This window comes from Helicoverpa armigera, chromosome 3 (assembly GCF_030705265.1).
Source record: "Helicoverpa armigera isolate CAAS_96S chromosome 3, ASM3070526v1, whole genome shotgun sequence".
NCBI lineage: Eukaryota > Metazoa > Arthropoda > Insecta > Lepidoptera > Noctuidae > Helicoverpa > Helicoverpa armigera.
This window is the reverse complement of record NC_087122.1, coordinates 6,961,416-6,972,571: the sequence shown is the minus strand read 5'-3', so window position 1 is coordinate 6,972,571 and position 11,156 is coordinate 6,961,416. Positions and strand designations below refer to the sequence as shown.

Sequence of the window (11,156 nt, the reverse complement as noted above, 5' to 3'; positions counted from 1 at the left end):
AACAATACTCTTCTAAAAAAGTGTCTTTGTGATAAGTTTATCACTACAACTATAACGAGCGTTAACAACCTTTTATATGGCAATTAAGCTACATAAATAAAATTTGACACTCAGTTATATCACCAAATCACTCTGTTGTAGACTTTTTGTGCCCACTATAGTACTATGTACTGTAACGACAATCTAAAATGTCTCAATATCACAATATCGTCCTATTCTTGAGTTGTCATCTCTACTACAACGAAAGACACATCATAGTTCGTTTCGAACCTTTATTGCGTAAATCAGGCGCATTAGGGCGACAGTAAACACTGGTATAAAGTTCTATCGTTGTATACTAGTAACAATGGAGGTCGCTATAACGCCTGACTATAACAGCTATATAATGTTGTGAAGTAAACCTTTACATCAATTCTTAATAGGTCGTTTTTGCTGTATAAACTTATAAAGCCAAAATGTGTTGTCAAACGCTTTTACACAACAATCAGTCACCACCGAATCCTTTATACATCGTTCACCCAGCTTTTTTGAGATATAAGGTTTGGTTATAGGGCAAAATTGTTGGTTGGGTCGGGCCACTTTTTTTATCGACGTTAAAAATCATCAAATGACCCCTCCCGCTGTGGGTTAGCAGCGGTGAGGGAGTGTCAGACTTACTAACTAAAAACCGTCGTGTTCCGTCGTGGGCCTTTTATGTACCAGGGCCGCGGTATCTCTTTCGAACAACCCGCAGCCCCGGAGAATCGGGCCCCTGGAATCTGTCAAATTTAACTTACGCGGTATTGTTAGATTTTCCAAAGCCACCGCCAGCCAAACTTCGTAGTAGTCTATCGTTCATACCCACTGAAAGGTAGATGCGCACACAAAGTTTCAGCCTTTAAATTAACGTAGGTCTGGCGGTTGGTGGCCCTTGGGTTATAAAAGAGAACACACTGGCACACAAGCTTCATTTTTATTATTGTTCAGAGCTTGGAATCCAATTTAACCACTCCATAATTCTTGATTTGCTCATTTGAATTAAAAATCGTTTGGGGTGTCTTTGGTTTTGCACATAGTATACTTTTACCTGGGGTCACCAACATGAAACTCTGCTTACATGTAAATATTATATTTCTTGTTTAATCAGTTATGATAATAACAACCACTTTATTATGAACTAAGTTTATATTTTCAACCAATAAACACTTTATACAAAGTGACAAAAACCAAAATAAACCCGTTACTGGTATCACTGGATGTAATTCATAGGTTATGTTACTGAAGGACCAATCCAATTTTATTTGGTGCCATGCTTGGACATCTCCAATTGTACAAATAGTATTGCAAATTCCCATCTCCGATTCCAAACTTCAAAGCCTCCAGAAATTCTTTGTTTTCCATCAGATCCAATGCATTGAAAACATCAAAACCAGAATTTTTGGCAGTAATCAAGCAGTCAAGCATTAAGTCTGTCCAAGGTGTCTTAGTAGATACATTGTAAAATGAATACGCAGCTTTTAAAGTTTTGTGTACAGGGTGGTACACAACTGTAGAGGGCAGCGTATAGTAACTGACAAAATCAGTTATACTTCCATCTGAAGCTTCAACAACAAAACTATCAATTATTCCGGACTGTGGCATAAACCAATGCTTAAAATCTTCTTCTGAAAATATTGGAGCTAAATCAAATTTTCCCAGATAGTCATTTAACAATTTGACTACCTTTTCACCATCCTGGATTTCCATTTTACGAAACCCAACAGTTTTGGGTAGGTCAGGAAGTTTAAATAATTTAAGTGTTCTCTGCATTGTCATATTTCTAGACAAGTGGCTAAATTTAATATCAATCAGCTTCTTAGGATTGAGAGACCTGTGCCAATAACGGCATGTAGCTATTGGTTTGGGCAAAACTATGCCTGCAGTGTAAACACCTTGGAATATTCCAACCAAATTTACTCGACGAGTTATTTCTCTAATTAAAACAGGGGCCACTCTCTTAGCACGTAATTTTTTGTGCACACATAAAAAGTTGATTTCGACAACAGTTTGTGCATGATCATATATTCTCAATTGGGCTGGGATTGCAGATATAAATCCAACCAATCTCCCAGACTTTACTACGCGAACCCCACAGTGCCATTCCATTCTCCAGCCAGGTGGTTGCAGAGCCCACTTAAGAAACTCCGTCTGATAGTCAAACCTAAACATACAATCGTCATCCTCAACATAGTTTTCATTCAGCAGAGTGTACAACTCCTTTAATACTAAGGGTTCATTCAAATTCAAAGTATCCCACTGAAATCCATCTGGTAAGGTGTAAGGTTCAGACCTTATATCCTCTGGTGATTTTGGGGGCTCTATAGGTTCATTTGACATGATTTTTTCATCCATTTTTGGAACAGGCTGAGTTGACCAAAATTGATAAGACTTGTGCAAAGCTTCCTCAGTAGTTTTGGCAGGTTTTTGTTGGAGGTTTAACACTTCCATTGCCATTTTCAAATCTTTCAATGATATATTTTGATGAACATCATTAGAATTAGGCACAGAAACTAGTCCATCGGGCAAGGCTGAAACGCCGTGGTCGCCATCCCCACCGCTGCGTTTTTTCTTATTTTTACTTTTCTTCTTTTGTTGTTTTTCCTCATTTTCTCTATAGTAATCACTAGATTGAGTTGCTTTGGCGTCTTCCATTACTAAATACAAGTAATCAATAAAATTGTATGGTAATTTACCTACTAAAAAATTTAATCAGATTCAGACAGAATTCCAATTCTCTACTGACTCTATACTCTATGATCCAGTTAGGGCGGTCCCTAGACCTACGTACAATAACGTTGTGCAAAATAATTAAAATAAATAGGTATTGTGCGATTATAGCCGACCCCAACATAGTTTGGGAAAAAGGCTCGGAAGATGATGAGGTATTGTGTGGTTAAAATTATAGCCACTAAAAATCATTGTGCAATTTTCACCCTACACGGTAAGTAAAATTGCACTTTACATGTCGTCTAATTTAATTGATCGTCTAGGGAGTGCGTTTTTTTTAAACATTTGCACATTGCTAATGTGAAATTCAGCAACAAAAAAATTTAACACTAAAATAAACGCTCAATTTTCAATATTAAGCCTAAATGTAATAACATTTTCAAAAATTTTACTTAATTGCGCAAATATTGTCGGTCGATACTCGGACCAGGGACTGACTAAGTTATCTATCAGAGACGGTGAGACGGTAGTCTTCACTTCTATAGACACAAAACTCCATGGTATATTTACTGGTTTAAACCTAGAAGTATCTACTGATGTATGGAGACGGTAGTCAGGAACAGCAAAACGTATTCAAAAAAATATAACAGCTGTAAGCAACTTTGTACTCGTGACAACAACGCGAACGGTAGTGTCCATGGTTGGTGCCAAATAAGAAGCCCCAAAAAAGAATATTGATGCTATATATATAAAATAAAACCCATTAATTAAATTTTATTATGTTTGTTGCAAAAATTACAAACAAAATAATAGAACCATACTGAATGGTCCATTAAATACATTTGCGTTTAGAAGATAAAAAACTTTTTTGCCAAAATAATTATGTTAATGAGGCAATGAAACTTTATTTTTTACTCTTATCCTATGCCATCGTTATATCTTTAAATTCACAAGAAGAAAACCTGCCATTAGAATTTTGAAGCGGTAGCTCCCACGTCTATAATGGGACCGGACATAATCAAAAATGTATAATTTGTTATCGCTCATAAAGCGAGTACCACACGCTTTTTGTGGCCCCGCCCCCGAGTGCTACTACTAAACACATAAACGGACTTTTCTAAAACTACTATTACTTAACTATAGACTGTCTTGTCTGTGGTATGCCTTTGACAGATTTTAAGTGTCAAAATATAACCACAGACTAAATTCTTTTTAACATTTTCCTTCTCGACACCGGTCAGTGTTTTCTTTAATCATAGTTTTTTATTATAATCCCGAGAGTAATTAAAAACATTTTAGCTATTTTAGAAACTATTGCACCTGTGCCCTTTGATGAATTTATTATTTGTTGATTTCGTGTTGTAGGTGAAGTGCACTTGTACTAAACATGGGGAAGGGTAATAATATGATACCCAATGGCCATTTCCATAAGGATTGGCAACGATTTGTTAAGACTTGGTTTAATCAACCTGCAAGACGTCACCGCAGAAAACAGAACAGGATCAAGAAAGCCAAGGCTATTGCTCCTCGTCCTGCTGCCGGACCGCTAAGACCTGTCGTTCGTTGCCCTACCATTCGGTACCACACGAAGGTTCGTGCTGGTCGTGGTTTTACTCTGCGGGAAATCAGGGTAAGAGTAATTTAAAACATGTGATTTATTTTATTTGTTGTGTTAATTATACATGCCTTATCGCCGCATACAAGTGCTACGACGACTGTATTAAATTGTGGTGAAATTAAAGGCTTCTGTCACTACAACCAATACCATACCACCCAGTTGTTCGTCATGGGCGATTACTATCACCAAAATATTTGTGTGAACTTCTTCAACCAGCAATAATTTAGTGATTCACACTCGTCTTCCTAGGGTCGATTGGGATACTAGGTTAAAGACTGGTAATCAAATCGAACTGTCACACGTCCATCCCATAAACTTTTACAACCCACTCAATGCAAAACATTAAGGTACCCAAGTGTTTTGTCTCAAGCTTTCAACCATAACAGCTGACACTTAGGATTTGATCTGTGTTCTTATTTACAATACATTAGAATCAGTGGCGTAGCGTGGGTATCTGCCGCCCGGGGCAGTTGTCAATTTTGCCGCCCCTTCCCGTGTATTTTTTTTTAACAAGTGTTAATGGCCGTTTGTCATTTTTAACCGACTTCAAAAAAATTTTTTTTTTTTTGTATCGACGTTAAAAAATCATCAAATGATCCTTCCCGCTGTGGGTTAGCAGCGGTGAGGGAGTGTCAGACTCTTACTGACTAAAAACCGTCGTGTTCCGTCGAAGGCCTTTTATGTTCCAGAGCCTCGGTAACTCTTTCGAACAACCCGCAGCCCCGGTAGAAGGGGGAGGTTCTCAAGTAGACTTTTCTTTCATATCTTTGTTACTTGATTTCTTGAAGGTTTTAAAATTCTTTTAGGTAAGTTAGTTAGTAAAGTTTGTCTTGCCGGGGACCACCTCATCGGTTTACCTAAATTAGCACTCTGCTAAACGCATGTCGGCAGTTGTGCAGGTAAGCAAATGCAAATAAAGAAAAACCTGCCAATGTAGTTAAACTACATTGGCAGGTTTTTCTTTACAGTACAGTAGTTTCCAAATGCGCGAGCGAAGCGAGCGCGAAATTTTTATCGGACTTAAACCAAATATTACGTTAAATTTAGCCCAAACGTACTTAACTTTTTGTTTGTTGACAGATGCAAAAATAAGGGCATATCGTTTATGAATACGCGAGCGAAGCGAGCGCGAAATTTTTATCGGACTTAAAACAAAAATTACGTAAAATTTAGCCCAAACGTATTTACTTAACATTTTGTTTGTTGACAAATGAAAAAATAAGGGCCATAACATAGTTTCTGAATACGCGAGCGAAGCGAGCGCGAAATTTTTATCGGACTTAAACCAAATATTACGTAAAATTTAGCCCAAACGTACTTAACTTTTTGTTTGTTGACAGATGCAAAAATAAGAGCATATCGTTTTTGAATACGCGAGCGAAGCGAGCGCGAAATTTTTATCAGACCTAAAACAAAAATCACGTAAAATTTAGCCCAAACGTACTTAACTTTTTGTTTGTTTACAAATGCAAATAAAATTACGTAAAATGTTACCCAAACATACATTTTCATGAATGGGGGGGACTAGGTACGACACACCCGATATACGTCCATGCGAAAACCCCCGCTCGCAATTATAAGTCAATAAAAATAAAGTTATATAAATATCGCGAAAATTCGCGACTGTGCGATGCGGCCGTCGCGCCCGCCGCCGCCGCCGTTGCCTTCTTCGTGCATGTTCGGTAGGTACGATGCTTCGCCGCTTAGACGTTGATCACGTGTGTTTTAAGTATCAAATTTTAAAAATAATTAATTTTAAGTTTAAAAAGTTTCAACTTTCTTGTTTAATGTTTTGTTATTGTTAGACAGTTTTATGTAGCGGCGCAGATACTAGTTGCAAACTATTTTTTTTTTTAATTGGGTAAATTTTGCCGCCCCCTTAAAGCTGCCGCCCGGGGAATTTGCCCCCCTTGCCCCCCCCACGCTACGCCACTGATTAGAATACACTAATTGGTTGAGTTAAGCATTGCAATAACTAATCTCATTAAATTGCAGTATTCTTCTTTCTATACCAAGTTATTATGAACCTAGTTTGTCTATTTATCCTGCATTTTACTATCTTTACATTTTGTTCAGATATGTCATGTATTTATATAAAATAATATTTTACAGGCTGCTGGTTTAAACCCTGCCTTCGCCAGAACCATTGGTGTTGCAGTTGATCCACGCAGGCGCAATAAGTCTGTTGAGTCTTTACAAGTTAATGTTCAGAGGCTCAAGGAATACCGTGCGCGACTGATTTTGTTCCCTAAGGGCAAGAAGGTAACTTATTTATAAATAATCAGGACTTAAACGCGATCCTGGCATCCAAGCACATAGAAATTACCATGCTTTTGATTATTTATTGTTTTTCATTACCTTTTAGGAGTATTCTGTAATCTCCAACTAAAGGCATAAAATAAAAATGTATATTTATTCAAATTTTGATTTATGGTATTTTGGTTGCAGGTATTGAAGGGTGAAGCAAATGAAGAAGAACGCAAATTGGCCACTCAGCTCCGTGGACCATTAATGCCTGTACAACAGCCAGCTCCTAAGTCTATTGCTCGTGCTATCACAGAGGAAGAAAAAGACTTCAAGGCATACCAGTATCTTAGAGGAGTAAGTCCATTTATTATTCTACATGCTAACCACTAATATCATAAACAGAAGCGTAGCGTGCAAAATCAAAATTTGTTAATTCAGACTTCAGAAATTTACAAGAGACTAGAGCAAAAACACCACTTCCTATGTGATTTTGCTGGGAAGAAGTGGCACAACAAACTGTCCAGCAAGTGCTGGCTGGGCCCCGTTTACAAATTCATTTGGAGCAAAAATGCATAAAATGAAAGGAAATATTTATTCATCACAGCTATCGAAGTCTCTTAATTTTTTTTCTACAATCAATTAAAATTAAATATACTACTCCTTGCCTTGTTTTCGGCAAAGTGATTTATTAAAGTACTAGCTACCGCTTGCGGCTTCGCCCGCGTGGCGTGGTGATAAAAAGTAGCCTATGTGTTAAACCAGGGTATCACCTATCTACACACCAAATTTCAATCAGATCGATCCAGCCGTTTTTGCGTGAAAGAATAACAAACATACATCCATACATTCTCACGAACTTTCACGTTTATAATATTAGTAAGAAGTAAGATTTATAATATTAGTAGGATATTATTAGATTTGCTAACTGAAATTTTTTCAGTTATCTTTCATAGTCAAATGATGCAACTCACCATAAGTGTTTTCCTTATTTGGTGGCTATTTTTATGTGGTCCTGTGCATATAAAATTGCAAAATGGACATAACTTATCATTCAGCCCCAACACTTGTAAGTTTTTACGCAAGTATCATGGAAGCAACTTCCGAGAGAACTTGTAAGACATTCTATGAAATTACCATTATGCAACTTACGAAGGGGTGTTACAGTGTAATTTTATCGTTAGTTAATCTCGTAAGCTACTTATGTGAGGTAAAACCTACATATGTAAGGCCGGACTAACCCATATCATTTAAAAATATGAAATAAATACTAAGTAATGTATTTTTTATTACAGGCTCGTTCAATTGCCAAGCTGGTCGGCATTCGCGCCAAGCGTTTGAAGGACGCTGCCGAAAATCCTGATGACGTCACTAAAGCTCCTACTGCTGTAAAAGAAACTAAGCCTAAGAAGTGATGTAATCAATAAATGTATAAGTAAATGATACGATTCTTTTTTCGAGTCGATGCTTCGAAAGCACTTTCTTTCCCAACCACACGTTCCTGTCACTGTCGTTTTACCGTTGTACCGTTGAACCACTGTGGTTACATCGATGTGAGCGCAAAACAGTGTTGGCACGCCACGGTTTTCAGTGGTAACAGAGCGTATATACGTATAGGACGTAATAAAAATTTGTGTATGCAGCCATTGTGGAGAAATTCACCAAAAACAAATTCCGCTGGGCGAACGTTGGCGAACGTTGTCCTGGCGGAACTTTTTTTAATCCATAGACTTTAGAAGAAAAGAGATGTGTCCGAAAATTAGTGTGTATTTGTGTATAATTGATTATGTATGAATGAAATCAGTGCATGCATAAACTTCGGAGAAATTCAAGTTTCCGCTACGCGAACGTTTGGCCATTAGCTAGTTTTCATACAAAGCGCTTACATAGAGAGCTGTAGATTTTTACATACGTTGTTTTGAATTTGTTTATATTTGTTTAAAAAACAGATTCAGAAAAAGTCGTAGGGTTTAAAAGATAAAAATATAAACGTAAAATACACTTATTAGGTTCTTAAAGTATGCAGTTTGGGGTCTAGATTTTCACGTTTACACAAACCTTGTAAGTGTCTCCAACATGTTGCCAAGTATCAATGATGTTCCGTTAGTAATTAAAAAGTTATAGGATATTTTACCATGAACAGATCACTTTTTACAAAGCAGTCGAATATCACGACGTTCTAAAGGAATTGCATGGTAAAATGTATGCCAATAATTAGTTTAATCGTTCAACTATTCACTTGCAAAATTTCATGTCATTAAATTCAGTAATTAAAGAAAGACAATTATAATACTGACGGAGCATGTGTGGCATTATTATTAAATAATATTTTTCAATCAAGAAGTACAATTGTTTTATTTTTTCCTAACGCTTGTGTACGCAACTGTACCATATTAATAAATACTAACCTACCAAGTTAAGAACGTTGCTTAGACATATGGCACGGCCGCTTTTTTGTAGCTATCCGAACTTGGTCGGATTATGTAGGGTTTCGATGCTCCGTCAGTATTATAATTGTCTTTCTTTAATTACTGAATTTAATGACATGAAATTTTGCAAGTGAATAGTTGAACGATTAAACTAATTATTGGCATACATTTTACCATGCAATTCCTTTAGAACGTCGTGATATTCGACTGCTTTGTAAAAAGTGATCTGTTCATGGTAAAATATCCTATAACTTTTTAATTACTAACGGAACATCATTGATACTTGGCAACATGTTGCAGACACTTACAAGGTTTGTGTAAACGTGAAAATCTAGACCCCAAACTGCATACTTTAAGAACTAAGACCTAATAAGTGTATTTTACGTTTATATTTTTATCTTTTAAACCCTACGACTTTTTCTGAATCTGTTTTTTAAACAAATATAAACAAATTCAAAACAACGTATGTGTCTAAAATCTACAGCTTTATATGAAAACTAGCTAATGGCCAAACGTTCGCGTAGCGGAAACTTGAATTTCTCCGAAGTTTATGCATGCACTGATTTCATTCATACATAATCAATTATACACAAATACACACAAATTTTCGGACACATCTCTTTTCTTCTAAAGTCTATGGATTAAAAAAAGTTCCGCCAGGACAACGTTCGCCAACGTTCGCCCAGCGGAATTTGTTTTTGGTGAATTTCTCCACAATGGCTGCATACACAAATTTTTATTTACCATACACAATTATAGGACGTCTTACACTAATTATCTGCATAATTAAAATCTTTAAATACAACAACATTCCGCTGCGCGAACGCACACGTGAAAATCTAGACCTCAAACTGCATACTTTAAGGACTAAAACCTAATAAGTGTATTTTACGTTTATATTTTTATCTTTTAAACCCTACGACTTTTTCTAAATCAGTTTTTTAAACAAATACAAACAAATTCAAAACAACGTATGTAAAAATCTACAGCTCTCTATGTAAGCGTTTTATCCCACCCAAAACAAAAATGTGAAAGACTGCCAACTTCGATAATATGGGAATGCTTCGCCTATAAAAGAAGTGAGATCTGAATAAGTACCAAGTTCCATACACATACCTCAGTTAAAAATAGTTACTTTTTAATGATGTTACTTGGCAAGTTTTCATACACCTTGTTATAAACCTACTAAACGCAATGAATCAAGTATTTAATTTTCTATTAAAACTTGCCAAGTAATCACTAAAACTTGTAAAGTAAAAATCTGAAAACGGCCAAGTGGCCGTTTTCAGATTTTTACTTTACTTTGACTAAATACAAACCTTTGTACCATTCGAAGATATATTATATAAATATAGATAAATTTAGTTCGTTTTAGTTCCTTAGGGGTATAAATTTACACCGGGTATAAAACACCTTCATTATTTTGAAACCGACTCACACTTGGCCATTTTCAGATTTTTCCCTTTACCTTGACATAAAGACCTACCTCCATACCAAATTTCAAGTCAATACGACCATTGGAAGTGGTCTAGGTTTTTGATGAGTGAGTCAGTGAATAAGTGTATAGTAAAAATAGCGATTTTCTGACGTCAATATCTCAAGACCTACAATAGGTATATTAATGAAATTTTGTATTTTAGATAAGTGAGGGGGTCTCAACAGATACTAGAAATTTGATATGCGTAAATAAAATAGATTTTGAGTTACAGGGGGGTCGAATTTGGCCCGAAATGGTTCGTGTAATATAACCCACGGCCGGTGTGTCGCCTTTTTTGCTCGAACTTGGCGGACACACTGCCGTGTGTCTAGATATGATAACTAGCTAATGGCCAAACGTTCGCGTACCGGAAACTTGAATTTCTCCAAAGTTTATGCATGCACTGATTTCATTCATACATAAATAATTATACACAAATACACACTAATTTTTGGACAAATCTCTTTTCTTCTAAAGTCTATGGATTAAAAAAAGTTCCGCTAGGACAACGTTCGCCAACGTTCGCCCAGCGGAATCTGTTTTTGGTGAATTTCTCCACAATGGCTGCATACACAAATTTTAATTTACCATACACAATTATAGGTCGTCTTACACTAATTATCTGCATAATTAAAATCTTTAAATTCAACAACATTCCGCTGCGCGTACGCACACTTATAATTCCCCTTACTAAAGCAATAAT

The 11,156-nt window shown here is 36.3% G+C and overlaps 2 protein-coding genes across 2 annotated transcripts; one reads left to right on the top strand and one right to left on the bottom strand.

Annotated features, from left to right (window-relative positions):
* Positions 1–1,092: 1,092 nt before the first annotated feature.
* LOC135119311 (glycylpeptide N-tetradecanoyltransferase 2) lies at positions 1,093–2,774 on the bottom strand. Its single transcript, XM_064043579.1, has one exon. It carries the CDS (start codon positions 2,668–2,670, stop codon positions 1,255–1,257), a length of 1,416 nt encoding a protein of 471 aa, XP_063899649.1. The 5' UTR covers positions 2,671–2,774; the 3' UTR covers positions 1,093–1,254.
* Positions 2,775–3,781: 1,007 nt separating this feature from the next.
* On the top strand, positions 3,782–7,990 carry LOC110383262 (large ribosomal subunit protein eL13). The gene is made up of 5 exons (XM_021344030.3): positions 3,782–3,921; positions 4,051–4,315; positions 6,416–6,565; positions 6,752–6,904; positions 7,843–7,990. The coding sequence occupies exons 2-5, from the start codon at positions 4,073–4,075 to the stop codon at positions 7,960–7,962; spliced, it is 666 nt and encodes a 221-aa protein (XP_021199705.1). The 5' UTR covers positions 3,782–3,921; positions 4,051–4,072; the 3' UTR covers positions 7,963–7,990.
* The last annotated feature ends 3,166 nt before the right edge of the window (positions 7,991–11,156 follow it).

Excerpts from the sequence above, each read along its gene's own strand:
- LOC135119311 (XM_064043579.1), bottom strand. The coding sequence starts at position 2,670 with ATGGAAGACGCCAAAGCAACTCAATCTAGTGATTACTATAGAGAAAAT.
- LOC110383262 (XM_021344030.3), top strand. The coding sequence starts at position 4,073 with ATGGGGAAGGGTAATAATATGATACCCAATGGCCATTTCCATAAGGAT. Across the intron at positions 4,316-6,415 it reads TTACTCTGCGGGAAATCAGG|GCTGCTGGTTTAAACCCTGC; the intron begins GTAAGAGTAATT and ends AATATTTTACAG. Across the intron at positions 6,566-6,751 it reads TGTTCCCTAAGGGCAAGAAG|GTATTGAAGGGTGAAGCAAA; the intron begins GTAACTTATTTA and ends TTTTGGTTGCAG.